General features: G+C 36.1%; 1 protein-coding gene across 3 annotated transcripts in view; it reads left to right on the forward strand.

Moving 5' to 3' along the window:
• Positions 1-1,366: 1,366 nt before the first annotated feature.
• The window catches only part of MYPN (myopalladin), a 108,833-nt gene continuing 92,251 nt past the window's right edge, over positions 1,367-17,948 (forward strand). The window contains exons 1-2 of one of the 3 annotated variants that reach the window (XM_047702579.1): positions 4,712-4,988; positions 15,591-16,493. In XM_047702579.1, the coding sequence (XP_047558535.1) occupies positions 15,592-16,493 (902 nt within the window). In that variant the 5' untranslated portion in view covers positions 4,712-4,988; position 15,591. Of the gene's footprint in view, positions 1,520-4,711; positions 4,989-15,585; positions 16,494-17,948 lie in introns of those variants that run through there. The other 2 variants (XM_047702580.1, XM_047702581.1) reach the window with 2 other exon arrangements.

Below are 17,948 nucleotides of genomic sequence, written 5' to 3' on the forward strand. Positions count from 1 at the left end.
CCCCTTCTTGTGTTCCCTCTCTCACTCTCTCTGTCAAATAAATAAATAAAATCGTAAAAAAATTTTTTTTCACAAATACTTTAGAAATGTGAACATTTAAATATTTGTAGTAGTTATGAGCACAGACTTAAAGTTAGCCTTATGTTTAATCCTGACTCAGTCACTCACTGGTGTGGCCTTGGGCAAATTTTTAACCTCTAAGTCTCAGGTTCTCATTGCTAGAATTCTAATAGTACCTACTTCATAGACCACTGGAGGAGTACATGAAATAAAACACAATGTCCATAAAGAGGTTAGCACAGTATGTAGCATACAACTAAGGAATGTTAACTTATTTCTACTGAGATGATATATTTATATGTGTGTTAATATAACATACTAATGCGGTGAGAGGAGAGAATCAATTGTACACCTGAGGATTATGTACTTGATATTGTTTTGAATATCTTCAGTAACTTAGTGCTAAATACAGACACTCTTTTTAAAAATTCGGGGATGCAGGTTTTCTCATTGGAAATAATACTTTCTAAAAAGTGGAAACACTGATACATTCTCCATCTCAAAAAGCACAAGTAAAGAAAGTCCTATTGTGTCAGGTGCCTGGGTGGCTCAGTAGGTTAAACATCTCCCAGAGGCTCAGGTCATGATCCCAGGGTCTTGGGATGGAGCCCCACATCAGTCTCCCCGCTCTTTTCTAAGGAAGGACAGCCTGTCACACGTGGCAACGCATTACGAGCCTTGACCTTCTGTGGATTGAAATAAGCCAGTAACAAAGGGACAAATACTGGAGAACTCCGCTTTAGAACTGTCATAGTAGAGACAGAGCAGAACCGTGGTTAGAGGGGAGTGCACACAGGCCAGGACGGGGGGAAGAGAGAACCTGTTTCTCCCTTTGCCTCTCACCCACGCCTTGTGCATGCCGCGTGCTCGCTCGCTCTCTTTCTCTCTCTCTCGCAAAAATAAACAAATGAAGAAAGACCTATTGTGTATTCATGGAAACCATACAGTAAAGCTTTACTCTACCTTAAAATTGAAGGAGCACACATTATTATAATAATTGATTGTTTTCCCATATTTATTTTAATAACTGTATTAACCATATTCTTAGTTTTATTCAAATAAAAAGTATTTATACATGTCATGTGCATCCTGTGTATAGACATTTTGCCCATTCCTCTACTTTATTCTTAAAAATTCCATCCTTATTATCCTTTTTATCTAAGGAAAGATCAAGAAAAGTCTATTTCCTTAGTCATCTTAGTCATTATCCGCCTCCACCGTCCCTCCAGGCTAAGAACATCGTGCAGACTGAGTTATTAAAGTCGATCTGAAGGAGCAATCTGTTCTAAACGACTGTCCCTGGATCTGCCACAGAACCCTGTAAATACCCTTCATTACTCTGGCGGGGTAGTGTCACATTTCCTTCATGATACTTCTGTGGCTGACACCAGCGAGGCAGTGAGATTTGGGCTTTGGATGATCCTGGCTGATTGACACAGGAATGGTGTTTCTCCTAAAGGTAACCACAAATTGACTTCTCAAGATAATGTTTTAAAATAGATCTTCTATGTATAGTTTTCAAAAAATGTTTTTAGTTTTTGAAACGAAGTGGGTTTTGGATGTAGAGCTTTTCTCATGTTTTTGGTTTTAGTTTTAGGTAACCATTTTCAATACCGTTTAGATGAAAAAGAAGTTCAGTAAGGATTTAATGGTATTTCTCAGTTACATTGTATCGTGGGGTTTGGATAAGACCCTGTATAATCTACCATACATATATCATTTTGGATGGACAAGAACTTTTCTTTGGTGTGAGTACTCTTCTCGTTAACAAAGGTTAGGAAACCCATACATGTCTTTATTCTTTAAAATAACATGTAGAGGAGTTTTTGTTCTTCTCATCTGATACTGGGGGAGGGGGGTCGTAAGTCAATATAAACCTGTGAACTTAAACAAAACTTACTGAAACTTTGGTTTATGTGAGCAATTTCTTTTCAAGAATTAAAATCTACAGCAATATGGAAAAAAATAGGAAATCCAAAATTTTACGAATCTACTAGCACAGAATTCTTGCATGTTTACCCTCCAAGTGAAGACTTCCTCTGTCATAGATCTTCCAGGTTCCTTAATATGCCTGTGGATCACCCTGACGTGAGTAAATTGTTTCTGTAGCTGAGTGACTGAATTAAGAAAACAGCTGAAGGCAAGCACAGGATCATGTTTAAACCACAATAAACACATGTGTTGTTCGATGGGCCCCTCAACTTTATGGGGAAGGCTTAAGGCATGTAATCTTGTGTTTACTTGTCACTTCTGAAATTTCTTTTTAACTATGTTGGAAATTTTTTTAAAGTTTAAAAAATTGTTCTTTGTATCAATAAATTCTGGTAAAATCTGAACTAATAGGTGTGTGGTACAATGTTTATATAAGTACTACAGTGATAACCAGAATAGAGGCTGTGGTTACTTGGGAGAAAAAACAAAAACAGAGTTTAGAATACAAGTTTCCTGTATTATAAGCAAGATGTCCACAATTGCTGAATATTATTTATTTTAAATATTTCCACCCAGCTTTTTATCCCCAGTGTTCAAAAAATTTTGTACACTGTCTTATCACGGCATAATTTGTATGGAAGTAGAAATGTGTTCACTTACAACATGTGTATACATTTCCCTTTGGAAAATCAAATTGTAGCACATCTATTTTTACCCAAAATAGAAGTTCCGCTTTCCCATATCCCCAATGAGGAACTAGTAGCAGTTATATTGATTAGGTCTCAAGATCTGAGTGGGATAGTGGGGGATGATGATCTTATATTTATTTATTTCGAAAGGGGAGAATGGCTTTTTTCCTCCCTTTTAAGATGTATTTATTATTTATTTTAGAGGGAGGATCGGGGCAAGGGGCAGAGGGAGAAGGAGAGAGAATCTTGTGTGTGTGTGTGTCTGTGTTTTCAAGTTTACTAGTTTTCTATCCCAACTATAGCATTACTACATAACGTTATACCAATCTGCAAACTGTGCTCATTTTTATATATACATATATGTATATACATATATATATGCCCAGAGTGAAGCCCAATGTGGAACTTGAACAAGGAGAAAGAATCTTAAGCAGACCTCCTGCTAAGCACTGATCCTGATGTGAGGCTAGATTCCACAACCCCAAGATCATGACCTAAGCTGAAATCAAGAGTTGGACGCTTAACTGACTGAGCCACCAGGGTGCTCCCAGATCTTATCTTTAAAGAAAAAGAAATTATTGGAGCAACCATATAAATAGAAAGTGTATAAACACAATTAAGTAGTCTTGAGGTTAGTATCAACACAGAATTAGATAAGAGAGCAAAGGAATCCTTTGTTTAAAATCTGGGCTACTGTGGTAATAAAAACAGCCTATCCGCATAATTCAGTTCTTTTTGTACCTTTTTTCCCTCCTCAGTAACAGTACTTTAAACCTGGCTTATTTAAAAGTTTTCCTCAATTTTTTTTCACCTTGCCTGTTTAAATACAAAGCTCCATAAGAAGGGAATAGGGAAACCCCTGATGTGATCAAAATAAACTAAGAAATTTTATATCTATTCAACTTACAATAGGAGTCTCAAAATGCCTAAAAAGGGTAAAAAGATCTCTTAGTAAATTCCATAAGGTTAAGAATTTTGGTATATTTTGTGTACTGCTTTAAACCCAGTACCTGATACATAGTAGGAATCTGGTAAATATTTATTGATTAAATGAATGAATGAATGAATGAGAAGAATTCCTACAAACTGTTGAGTGATTTAATTAAGAATCTAGATACAAGCCAATACATTATTTCATGCTATCTAAATCTGAGAATGACCCTTTTAAAAAATAACCAATGACATTTACCTGAATTTTCAAAATGCAGGCTTCTGCCAAGATTAATGACATTACAGCACACTTAATCTGTACCAAGCAATGGGATTGACTTCTTTTCCCCAAATTTCTGTTCTGAAAAAGTATGAAATTAATATGAAAGAAACTATACTTTGACAAAGAAGGTTTTTGAGCAGATGTTGGTTTGGTTAAGCAGTCTTTTTTATTGATAATTGGTAATGCTTGTGAAAGAAGACATCTGGCATAGACTTTTTCAAATAATACACAAAAATGTTATTCCAGATACTAATACAAGAATAGGAGTTGTAATCTATTATGTTACAGTCATATATTCTTTTGAACATGTCTGATTGTTTGTTTTTTTTCTGATGAAGTTTGTTCGAACTCATTTGTTGTTGGGTTTACTCTCAGGCTGATTTTCTTTTCTCTCCATTTTTTGGGGGGTGTGATCTCTAATTAACAACTTTTAATATTATCTTCTCTGCCTTTGCCTAGCCTTTGGTCCAAAACTCTCCACTTTTAAAATGTCAGACCTCAGCTTTGTATGCCTTTTCACAGCCAAATTTCCTAAAATGTATCAGTGCTTAAATGACAATAAATTTTTCCATTAAAATTAAAGTTCCTAAAAATTAAGAATTTTGATGTATTTCAAAAATAATACCATTCTCTTTGACAGGTGGAACATGGTGTCATGAATTTAGTAGTAATTCCAAACATAAATCAATAAACAACTTGGGCCTCCAGCTAGGAGTGAAATTCTGTAGGTAGAAAAACTGATTGACCCCCACCGCCCATAGGTGCTGTTCCGCTATGGAATCCCTTTGCTCAGTTTTCTCCTGTCCAATCAGGTGGAATGTTTCACAGGCACATGGTTTATGCAGCTCAAAATAACTTGGGACCTGTGAGCTGACAAATGCTCTGGCTCCGGTGGTGACAGCTTCTTACAGCCATCTTCACTGAAACTAAGGTTAACTCCTCACTCTCTATGGACGACTACTCTCGATTTCCAAGGGCGTGAAGAATTTTCTTTTTCTCCTGTGCTTTCATCTGAAAGTTCTCCTTGGATAATTATCATCACAGTGGATTGCCTGGGTTGGACATCCTCATCTGGGTCAACTAAAAAAAGAAAGGTAATATCCAGATTTAAGTTCTCAAGTGTGTTTTGATAACAGGGCGTTGACAATGGGAAAAGGGATATTTCAGAGACCTAGTTACTGTGATTAAGAGGGAAACCTAGGATAGCTCCTAATTGTGTTTGATGCGACACAAAATTTTACAAAAAATAAAGTTTTCTACATGTAAAGATTTTGGAAGGGATTGGTGAGAGTCACAGAGATCACAGCCTCCTTGAGTCCTAAGGAAAAAATACCTCAACAGAGGAAGTTGTGACATGATACATACATCATAGGTATTTCCACATGTTCACTTATTAAAATAACAGTGTGTACAGAGAATTTGTGTGCGATGCCTATTTCCTTTTTAAAGGAAGTCAAGTCTAAAATAATATGACTCCGTAGCTAAAAGACTTTCATTTTAAATTTTTTTATCATGTAAAAGGATATGCTTGCTATATTTAGTGTTGGGAGATCTGCTCCCTGGATTAATGTACACAACAGCTGCAAAAAGTCTTGCTCAAAGGACATTGCTCTTTCTTTCTCCTTTCTCTCTCTCTCTCCCCCTCTCTCTCCTCAACTGCATCAAAAAGACACTTGACAGTCAGTGGCAAGTGTTTGGCCTGATACATTGCACTATTAGCAGTAATTAGAGGCACATCTTGAATTATATTTTAAAAACCATGTAAGCAAAGAAAAAGAGAATTTGGATTAATCTGTATTTCCATTCCCCAAAAGTAAACATTACAGCAATGGTGCTAAGAAATTTTCTATTTCGTCAACCGATTTTTATTCATACTTGTTAAAGATACTAGAATCAATCAGTTTGAAAAAAAACAAAACACCTATCCATTTTTGTTCTCAAAAAATTGTGGTTCAGTTACTTTCACATTGATAATAATAAAATGAATTCTACAAACTCCAATGAAGAATCTGTGACAACTTTTCAGTCTCTCCTTAATCATAACTCTTAAGTACATGTAAAATCCACAATCCTTTTCTAGGAAATTGAGACTGTTTATACTTAAAGGTATAATAAACGTATTTTTTAAACAAAGGTTAAGATATGCTGTCTGACACATGATTTGACGACAAACAAAATATTTTAAAATCAAGGCCATTCCAGGAAATCTGAAATATATGCACATTATATTTATTTTGTTGGTAGACAAAATTATAGCCATTACAGAATCTTGTAATAATGGACTATGAAACAAACGGTTGGACACTATCCAAATTCTGGAAGTTTGTCTCTATTCCCAATTATAGAGTATAGCTAATGTTATTGGAACTCATACTAATGTGTTAAACCCCCAGTTCTATAGATCTGTGATTTAGAATACAAGCTCTCTATTACATGTTTCTATTACAGTGTGCTTAGTCCAATAAGTGGAATGGACTCAGAACCACAATTCATGGACATCAAAAATTGAATGAGTTTTTAATCCAGGCTGGGTTTTGTGATTCATAGAGATGGTTTATTCAAATTTACTTTTGACATAAGACAGCTGATAAATCACTTTTCATCATGAAAGGGCTTTAATGAACTAAGATGCCAGCTAAATTTTCAACAGTTAATGCCGTATATGTAATAGGAGTAATGAACTGAGTTTGCTAACCTGAAAATACAAGACAAATGATACTGGTAATCCCAGAATAATTACAATAGTTTCCTTCATTGACATTGAGATTTGACAAAGGCATTGCTTGTCACCCAGTGTCATTACCTATAACAAGACCAAAAACTGAATTTTTTTCCTCTCTTAGGAGATACAGAAGAATCAAGCACCATGGAGATCTTTTCTTAAATTTCTACAGTGCTGCATACTTGACAAAGAGTTTTTAAAACTGTTAGGGAATTGCACTTTTGCCTAAAGGGAATAATTCAAGTACAGACAGAATAGTCTGTTTAAAAATTTAGGAGCCTTGGGGTGCCTGGATGGCTCTGTGGGTTAAGCCACTGCTTTTGGCTCGGGTCATGGTCTCAGGGCCCTGGGATCGAGCCCCAATCAGCCAGGGAGCCTGCTTCTACCTCTGTCTCTGCCTACTTGTGATCTCTGTCAAATAAATAAATAAAATCTTTAAAAAAAAATTAAGAGCCTATATTCAGCAAATACATTTTTGGTGGGGACAAAGGTTTGTATGACTGTTTACTTGCACTCACCAGAATTTGTAGAGTTCACGTATAACCAGAGTCACCTTGACCAGTTCTGCACAGGAAGCCTGTTGCCTCCGCTTGGAGTCACAATGCATTTCACCCTCTGGGAGGGGCCCAGCACATCCTTCCCACCGAGTCCTTGAACTAAAACTAGATCTTCAGATCTGGAGCCTCTTGGGGGCACATCTTCCTCTCCCAATCTAGCCAGCATGTTATGTCAGTGTAATTTGGGAAGTTACCTTTTTCAAATCCTTCATCACCTAAAGGAATCTGACAGGCTGAAGAGGGATGAAACTGTTCTATTGTTTTCTTATTTAAAATAATCTTTGAGTTAACAAGATTGACGTTTTCTCGTTTTTGATTTCCTGTTTGAGAGCTAAGTTCCCCACAAATGGTGAGATCTTGAGAGTGATATAAAACCTCATTATTTTGTGACTACCACAAAGCTCTTCTTACATCCTAGAGGCCTGAGGTCTTTCTGTTTGCTTTTCATTAGCCTTTCCACGCATTGTGGAGTATACTTTTACACAATTTCTTTGCTGTCAAGGTTAAATACTAACCTTGGGCTCTGGCTTCAGTATTCTTTACTTTCCTACATGTTTATCCTGTTCTATATTCAAAAAACATAGGAAAGTATGCTTCATAGGAGCCAATCTCTTTCCTCCCACTCAAACTAAATCCTTACTTTCTTTCCTACCTTCCCCACTTTAGCAATTCAATTAAAACAATAGTAAGAGAAGGGAACAGCTTACACGCCCTTGGCCCATTATCTAAAAACCTTTTCCTTCCTTTAACCTCTGCCCTTTAAGGAATGTCCCTATTTAACAGATTCCTACTGTTTCTCCTATATATTACCTCTGCTCTGTCTCTTTAGTTCAACATTCTCTTTTAATGTATACATTTGTCTCTATTTGTTTTTATCTGCTGTTTTTCCTGTTTCAAACTGAAAGAGGAATTGAGAGACTAGACCTTACACTATTTCCATAGTGTGGGTTATGACATAGGCTACTGACATATTTCTATATATTTCATGTCCTTATTCTGTTAATGCAACATATACTAACTTACTAAATGACTAATGTCATTCACACCAGAAATAGACTAGAGATAAAACTAAGATAGGGATGATCCCTGTAATAGTAACAGGATGGGAAACTGTAACGGTGAAGAAGGATTTACCTCAAAAATTACCTCATTTCTTTTTTTAGTTAATGCCTCTTTGTTTTTGCTTTTAAGATATATATATATATATATATATATATATATATATATATATATTTGTCTGAGAGAGATTACAAGCAGGGGGAGTTGTAGGCAGAGGGAGAAGCAGGCTCCCCATTGAATAAGGTGCCTGATGTGGACTTCATCCCAGGGTACTGGGATCATGACCCGAGCCAGAGGCAGAAGCTTAATGAACTGAGCCACCCAGGGGTCCCTGCAGCCAAATATTTAAAAGATGATCTGTACCCAACTCTCCAGGACTAGTTCCTATGTCATGGGATTTGGTTCTTGGCCCAGCAAGTTTCTCCGAAAGTACTGAATTAGATACTTCTATTGTGTGGAACATCATAGGACAGAGAAGGCAAGACAAATGGATCAACACCAGTGAGAGGGAGGCAAATCCCAATTTTGTTGTTGATTCTTCTCCTAAAGAACATTCTGGGTATAATAATTACACATCAGCAGAAAATTAACACCTTCAATTTGTGTTTTTAAAGCACATTCTTAAAGTGCTTTCACAAACGAAACTATGAAGTAAGCAGAGTAGTTCTGCTTATCCTCAGTTTAGAGGTGAGTTACTTAAAGATGTCTTATCTTGTCCTATTCCAGCTCTCTACATGAATAATTATTAAATATTAAGCTATTTTTTGTGTTTACCTAGAAATGAGATTTGTTTTCTCATTTAGATATCAAAATTTGTTTAGGTATCTATCTCATTTAGATATCTTCAGCGTTTATGTTTGAGTCCAAGTTATTTCATATTAGGTTTTGCTAATTCGCTGGTCAATGCCCCAGTTTAAATATTTGTATTATAACCCAAAGATGGGTGTATACCAAATGATATTTCCCATAAGGCCTTCTTAGAGCTTGCAAAAAAGGTAGTGCCTAGTTAACATGAGTTGAGAAATACACCCAAAGGTATCAACATCAAATTTTGTTATTATGAACCAGACCCTTAATTTTCAGCAAGTTCTCAGGGCAGATCCTCTCGTCAGGAGAAATCCCAGGGGAAAAAAATGGAGCTATTTAGCAAAGTAAAATAAAGAGCAGTCAATAAGCCATCTATGTCACCAAATTAGTTTATATGATTTACTAAAGTCTGTGTTGATTATTGATGTCGCCTTGTTTCATTTCCGACCTAGGAATCTCACCTTAACCATGATCTGTTTTTAAGGACAATTACTCATTCTTTTTTTTGTTTTGTTTTTAAACTTTTTTTTAAAAAGATTTTATTTGTTTATTTGAGACAGAGAAAGTGAGAGAGAGCATGAGAAGGGAGAAGGTCAGAGGAAGAAGGAGGCTCCCCATGGAGCTGGGAGCCCGATACAGGACTTGATCCCAGGACCTCAGGATCATGACCTAAGCCAAAGGCAGTCATTTAACCAACTGAGCCACCCAGGCACCCTTCACTCATTCTTATTCTGAAAGTGGCATTAAATCTGTTTCAATTTTGTAAGAAACAGAAAGAAGGAAACAAAGTCCAGTGTCACTCTGAACATCTCAGATGAAATGTCTTAGAGAATTCTTAATTTCCTTTCCTAAAACCTGCTCATCCAAGAAAATATTTAGGCCCTAAATATTTAGGGCCTAAGCAATGCACCTAGTTGCTTAGGCCCTAAATATTGGAGTCACCCTTGACTCTGCTCTTTCTCTCTTATCTTTCAGTCTACTAGCAAATTATACTGCCTCTACTTTTAAAAAAAATACCTCAAATCTGAACATTTTTCACCATTTTCCCACTGGTACCATTCATTGATCCAAGCCACCATCATCTCTTGCGTAGCATATGGCAAGTCTCCTAACTGATCTGCTTCTTTCCACACTTGCTCCCTTCAACTTGATTTTTTGCATAACAGCCATGATTAATTTTTTTCAAATACTGTGTCATCCACTTCTCAAAACTTTAAAATGTGTCCCCATTTACATGTATAATAAGATTCAAAGTCCTTCCCATGGCCTGCAAGACTTCACATGATCTAATTTTGTACTTTTCTGACTTCTTTTTCTTCTACTCTTCTTTTTCATTCACCTCCAGGCACAATGGGCTTGACTCACACACAGCAAACATTCACCTCCCTTCCCCAGAACACTTACTTCTTTCTCAGTTAGGAACATTCTCCACCCACCCCCACCTCAAGATGGTCGCATGACTAACTTCTCCACTGCATTAGAAGCTATGCCTGATCTTCTTAGCTGAAATAGCATACCTTCTCCTTTCCCCCTTCATTCTCTATTCCTTTGTCTTATTTATTTTTCTTCTTAACACTTATGTCTTCTCCACCAGAATGTCGACTCCATAGGATAGGGACTTTGTCATTTGTTCACTGGTGAATCCATAGTGCCTAGAATGGTACCTGGCACAGAGTAGGTGCTCAATAGATATTTATTGGATGAATACATAAAAGCTACATTAGCCATAATAGCATTTGGGCTTTTTAAAAGTACAAATTTTACAACAGATAGTTTTTACATTAATGCTTGAAAGAGAAAATGATACATTTTTAAATTTCCTATTATAGGTAATATTTATCAGCTTAACAATTTATATATGCATTTTCATTTGACAACCTCTTAAAAGAGAATTGCTATTATCCCATTGGAAAGATGGGAATAATTGAGACTCAGATACATTAACTGACTTGCTCAAGATAATACAGTTATTTAGTGTTGGGGCTGGGATTTAAACCCAGGTTTCTGATTATAACTAGAGGTACTTTGATACTTATGCTATGAAAGAAAAGCATAATTCCAGTTATTTCCATCATTCCAAAATTTCCATCATAAATTTTCATTTGAAAGTCACCTTGAAGTGATTACTGCTTTTACCAGTTTATATTTTTCCTTTTTCTCTAAGTTTTTTTTTACAAATATGATTTCTATTTATCTTTCTTACTTTATCCTGTAATTAGAATAAAAGATAAACAACAATTGATTTAGCAGGAAATTCTAATGAACTAAAGAATTCAACAGATATTGATTGATCCAATTCCATGTGCTGTGTGTGCACAGAGATGGTGGTGTACAAAAACAAACTGAAGTAGACAGAAAAGTAAACAGGCAAATTTCATGTGTTGTGGTAAATGCTGTATTTGGAGAGAAGGACAGAGAGGTTTGGGATCACATTGCAGAGGTACCCAACCCAGAACAAAGAAGAAATCCCACAGCGATGTCTCAGCTAAGAACTGTAGACCATGTAGATCTTGGCCCAGTAAGGCAGTGAGGGAGGTGGCGACAGGCAGGTGCCTAAACAAAGAAAATGTATACAAGATCCACAGGCAACACAGTTCTTTCGTGAGACTACATTTTTTTTTTTAAGACTACATGTATTTCAACAAAGTATAGATGATGCTGAATTAACTACAAATCAGAGCTTACCTGCTCTTCAAACTTTGTCCTAGGGTCAACCACATCACTAGCTCTACTTCCATTTCTAATCATGCTATGTCACTATAGTTGCTATTTAATAATAATAATAATAATAATAATAGCAGCAACTACCATTTACTGAACATTTACTAAATACCAAGCACATTTAATCATGACTTCAATCTGTGAGATGGCTGTTTTGCAGATGTCTAAGCTGAACCTTATAGAGGTTAAGTGACCTTGTTGAGTTTATACAGCCAGAAAGTGTCAGAACTGGGATCTGAACCACATCTATCTAACTCCAAAGTTTTAGGTAATAAACACTACATTAAAGAACATTAAATAAATTAATTAAGCATTAATTAAATTAAAAATTAAAGCAATTCTTTATTTTTAAAACTGAAAGTTTTTTATCATAATAATTTCTTATAACCATAAGCATCAGAATAGGCATGCATTTGCACCTCAATTGGCTTCTTGTTTTAAAAAAGAAAAAAAAAAGATTATCCAGAGCAGAGATTACTTTTTACAAGTATTTTCCTTCCTATTTCCACCATAAATATAAAGTGCTTAAAGGTTTTTCAACATTAACATCACCTTTACCTAAATATTGTGTTTTTTAAAAAGATTTTATTCCTTTATTTGAGAGAGAGAGAATGAGCGGGGGTTAGGGGCAGAGAGAGAAAGAGAGAGAGAAGCAGACTCCCCACTGAGCAGGGAGCCCAATGCAGGGCTCAATCCCAGGACTCCCAGAACTGAAGACAGATGCTTAACCAACTGAACCACCCAGAAGCCCCTAAATATTGTTTTTTGCTAACATCATTTGAGTGTCTATTACAGGGCTCTGCATTCTGATACATGTTTTAAAGGCTTTGCAGTCATGATGTTATCAACATCCCAGAAATTAGGTATTATCCATGTTTTACAAGATGAGGAATCCAAAGCTCAAAGAAGTAAGCAATTTCCTCAAAGTCACACAACTGCTAAGAGTTCATGAAACCAGAATTTGAAAACCGATCTGACTCTAAGACTAATAATTCCCATTCCATGTTGCCTCAAGATAAAAGCCATCTTAGAATACAGAGTTAGAGACAAAGTTACAATAAAACACGATATACAGTAATGTCCAATTAATAGAAGATCATTCTGATTTATATATTACTTAGTTTTCCTCTTACATTTTTAAATACAGTTGGCCCTTGAACAACATGGGTTTGAACTGTGTGTGAGTCCACTTATACATGGATTATTTTACATTTAAAAAAAAATACAGTACAGTGTTGTAAATGCATTTTATCTTCCTTATGATTTTCTTAAACCATTTTCTTTTTTCTAGCATAGTTTATTGTGAGAATACAGTATATGATACATATAAAAACATGTTTTAATTGACTGCTTATACTATTGATAAGGCTTCTAGTCAATTGTGTGTTATTAGTAGTTAAGTTTCCTAAGAATCAAAAGTTATATGTAGGTTTTTGACTGTGCAAGGGCTTGCGTTCCTAACTCCTGCATTGTTCAAGGGTCAATTGTATATGCAGAAATTCAAATGAGACTAATGAAATAGTTGATTTATAAATAAGAAGGATTTTTTCATCAGTATAGTAATTACATTTTAAAATAGTATTTTGCACCATATTGCACATATTTTTAACTCTTCTTCTGTATGTTAATGCAGAAATGAGACAAATTTTCAATTGATATATCAATTATACTTTCATATACTATTTGGTATATCATTATGGTCCTACCAGATTTAAAATAGCTGGATAGCTCTATTTAATAAGTATATTATAATTTAATTAACTAATTTCTTATTGAACATGGTTCCAATTTTTAATACTATCATCTATACTGTGATGAATATCTTTGTAGATAAATCTTTGCACTCATCCAGCACCTTTGCATTTTCAATTCATTTTTAAGGCACAGTAGACTTCACCCAGACAAATGACTCCAGTAGTGACAATTTCAGGCTGTAACAAGCATGTGGAAAAATATTTGGCTGTAGGCAATTATTTCAGCCATCTCTAATTGCCCTCTCAAGGTGACCGCTTACTTTGCCAATTTAGAGGTTGGTTTTGGATAGCACTCTAAAAGCTCAAGAATTAGAGTGGTTCCCAGGAAGTATTCTTTGTGATGTAAGTCAGGCTGTCTTATATGGGAAAGGAAAGGAGTGAACTGAAACAAGTTCGTCATAGAATCATAAAGCCTAAAAAGATTTAGATAACTTTCCTCTCCGTCTTCCCAGCACAGGGCCTAGCACATGGTAGCCAAGAATAGCAAGCAAATGGTCTTCACCTCTATGACCATCTTTGATTGGTGGAGACTGAAGGAGTAGAGTGTTAAGAAAGTCAAGATCCATGGGAAGAGCACTGTACTCTGTTAGCTGATCTTTTAAGGAAAGAGAGAAGTAACAGCCTATAGGTCACCAGTTTGCCATCCCTCTAGTAAATGTGTGACTTAATAAGTGATAAAATGTTAGTAATATAAAGTTGCTTTGTATTACCAAGCTCTAGTTCAGGGGGGGGGGCTTTGAACTAAAGTTACTGTAATATTTTCTTAATATTTTAAAAATTATTTACTTTTTGAATCAGTAATAGCCTCATATAATTGACACTCAAAAGTCAGGAAAAGGTATACAGTGAAATACAATTTAGGGGTGTCCTGTATTGAACCTCATTTCCCTGTCTCCTATATCCCCTCTTCACCAATGTTAATAAAAGAGATTTTTAAAAATCTAGGCTCTAACTCATATCTTCGTAGAAATTAAATTAATTATACCTTACTTGAAAAGGCTAGATCATTACACTTTTCAAGAGCAGATTGAACCTCTAAACAACATTGAATTTAAACAACTTGTCTCCAGTCAAAAACCAAAGCATTATTTATTTTCATGAACTGGATCAAATTGATGTTTTCAGTAATTAAATGGATTATGTTACCTGTATCTTTTTTTTCCCCATTTCAAAGAAGAATTTATTCATTAGTTTAACAATTATTTTTGGGGATCAAAGTCCCTGCATTGGTGGAAGTTGTATTTTAGTGGGAGGAAAATGACAAGCTGCTAAAAATGTGCATGCCAGGTATTTCTTATGAAGATAAGTGATACTGGGAAAACCAAACTGTGTAAAAGGATAGGCTGGAAAGGTATTTCTGTCTTATGTTGGGCCATAAAGAAGGAACCACTGAGGAGAGAATAGGTAGATAATTGAGGGAAGTGAGAAGTGAGTGACATAGCATTGTCAGAAAGAACGCTCCAGGTACAGGCAACAGCAAGCAAGTCAAATGTTCTGAGGCATTCAGATGTAACTTTAGAATATTTCAGAAATAATAAGAAACCAGTGTGGGTGAAGCTGAGTGAAAAAGTCTTGAAACCATAGGAGACAATGTCAGTTTATGTAGAGCTTTTAATGAATGAAACAGAAAACTGTTGTTGTCCGTATTTTTTAATGCCTATTATTTTATTGCATTCAAGGTAAAGGGGAGAGTATGGACAGCAAATCTCTGTGTAGGAAAGGTCTTTATAACTAAAGGCCCTTTATAGATATCATCAAAACTGTGCTCAGAAATTGTATTTCCTATCACTATGGTTACATCATAGCTTTCACAATTGAACTTGTATTAAAGAACTTAATAGAGTGGTTATTACCCATGTTTTTATTTTATATTTCAGGGCAATCTCATTCAGTTCATTTTCGTTTTACAATTTGAGGTTCATCTTTAAGTCTTTAATGTAATTTTTATAGAAGTATCAAAATCAGGCAACTTTTTATTTTAAACTTTAAGATCTTAAAACTCCATCATGCTTGTAGACCTATTATTCTTTAGAAATGATCGAACTTTTTGTTATTATTATTATTATTTTGTGACAGCATGCAAGACGACAGCATAGAAGCTTCCACTTCCATATCTCAGCTTCTAAGAGAGAGCTATTTAGCAGAAACTAGACACCGGGGAAACAATGAGAGAAGTCGAGCAGAACCGTCCTCCAACCCTTTCCATTTTGGCAATCCTTCTGGAGCTGCTGAAGGAGGAGGAGGCCAAGATGACCTTCCAGATCTTTCAGCCTTCCTGAGCCAAGAAGAATTAGATGAAAGTGTCAATCTGGCAAGACTGGCCATCAATCACGACCCTTTGGAGAAAGCAGATGAAGCTCAAACCAGAAAACGTCTTTCATCTGATCAAATGAAACACTCACCTAAATCAAGTTTTGACCCCAACTTCTGTCAGGATAACTCTCGAGGTCCTACCAGCTCTAAAGAGAGTCCCCATGAGGCAAAAAGGCCACAGTATAGCTCTGAAACCCAGTCCAAAAAAGTATTCTTAAATAAAGCTGCCGATTTCATTGAAGAGCTGTCCTCCCTTTTCAAAGCCCATAGCTCCAAAAGGATTAGACCTCGTGCCTGCAAAAACCACAAGAGTAAACTGGAATCTCAAAACAAACTTACGCAGGAAAATAGCTCCAGTTTGTCAGATATCTCAGAAAGAAGAGAAAGATCTTCTGTTCCCATCCCTATCCCTGCAGATACTAGGGATAATGAAGTGAATCATGCCCTTGAAAGGCAGGAAGCTAAGAGGCGCGAAGCTGAGCAGGCTGCCAGTGAGGCCGCTGGTGGAGACACCACTCCAGGCTCTTCACCTTCATCTTTGTATTATGAAGAACCTCTGGGGCAACCTCCTCGGTTCACTCAAAAGTTACGGAGCAGAGAAGTTCCAGAAGGAACCAGAGTACAGTTGGATTGCATAGTGGTAGGAATTCCACCACCCCAAGTAAGGTAAAAAATATCCCATTAGCAATGCTTGGTAACTGCTTTCCATCTACCCTGATCCTCTCACATATTTGTCTTTTAAGTATGTGGTTTCAAAAACTATGTACTCTTTTTGAGAAAAAGTCAGAGTCTAATGTAGCACTCTCCAATAGAAATATAATATTAGCCAAATTATGCAATTGAAATTTTTCAAGTAGACACATTTTCTTTTTTTTTTTTTTTAAGATTTTATTTATTTATTTGACAGAGAGAGAGAGAGATCACAAGCAGGCAGAGAGGCAGGCAGAGAGAGAGGGAGAAGCAGGCTCCCCGCTGAGCAGAGAGCCCGAAGTGGGGCTCGATTCCAGGACCCCGAGATCATGACCTGAGCCGAAGGCAGAGGCTTAACCCACTGAGCCACCCAGGCGCCCCTTCAAGTAGTCACATTTTCGAAAAGTAAAAAGAACTGGGTGAGATAAGCTTTTAAAATATGTATTATTTTATCAATATATTAAAATATTATTATTTCAAACAGGTAATCAATATAAACTATTAGTAAGATACCCAGTGTGAATCCTACATTTAGAACAGCACTTCTCAATTTGACTGCTTAATTTTCCTAGGAAATACTTGATCTGCATTTAGATTTCATAACGTTTACAGTTGAAAAAGTAGCTTAATATACTCAAGTTGTTCCAAACATACCTCAAAATTCCATAACAGCAAAATTATCAGTTTTTAAATTTAAATTAATTAAAATTAAATGTAATTTGAAATTCAGGTCCTAGGTTGCACCAGCCACATTTCAAGCGCCCAATACCACATGTGGTCAGTGACTAAGGTACTGGACAGCATAAGTCTACAGCCTGAAGCTTAAAACAAGAAAGTATTTAAGACTTATACTCAATGAATACCTGAGGTATTTTTTCAATTTTAAAGAAAGCCAAATGATAGAATAAAGACTAATAGAATAAAGATAGAATAAGTTCATAGCTAAGTAAAATCAATTTAAAGATTCATTTTACATGTATTATATTTATTTATTTTTTTTAAAGATTTTATTTATTTATTTGTCAGAGAGAGAGAGAGAGAGAAGGAGAGCGAGCGAGCACAGGCAGACAGAATGGCAGGCAGAGGCAGAGGGAGAAGCAGGCTCCCCGCCGAGCAAGGAGCCCGATGCGGGACTCGATCCCAGGACGCCGGGATCGTGACCTGAGCCGAAGGCAGCTGCTCAACCAACTGAGCCACCCAGGCGTCCCACATGTATTATATTTATTATAAACTTTTTCATAACAGCTTAATGAATACTATTCTCCCTAATGCCCAAGTCTTTCCCTAATATGACTAATGAGTAGAGAGGATATCAATCTTTTTCTTTTTTTAAGATCTTATTTTTGTTTATTCGACAGAGAGAGACACAGCGAGAAAAAGAGAGAGAGAGAACACAAGCAGGGGGACTGGGAAAGGGAGAAGGAGGCTTCC

This window comes from Lutra lutra, chromosome 14, assembly GCF_902655055.1.
Source record: "Lutra lutra chromosome 14, mLutLut1.2, whole genome shotgun sequence".
Taxonomy (NCBI): domain Eukaryota; kingdom Metazoa; phylum Chordata; class Mammalia; order Carnivora; family Mustelidae; genus Lutra; species Lutra lutra.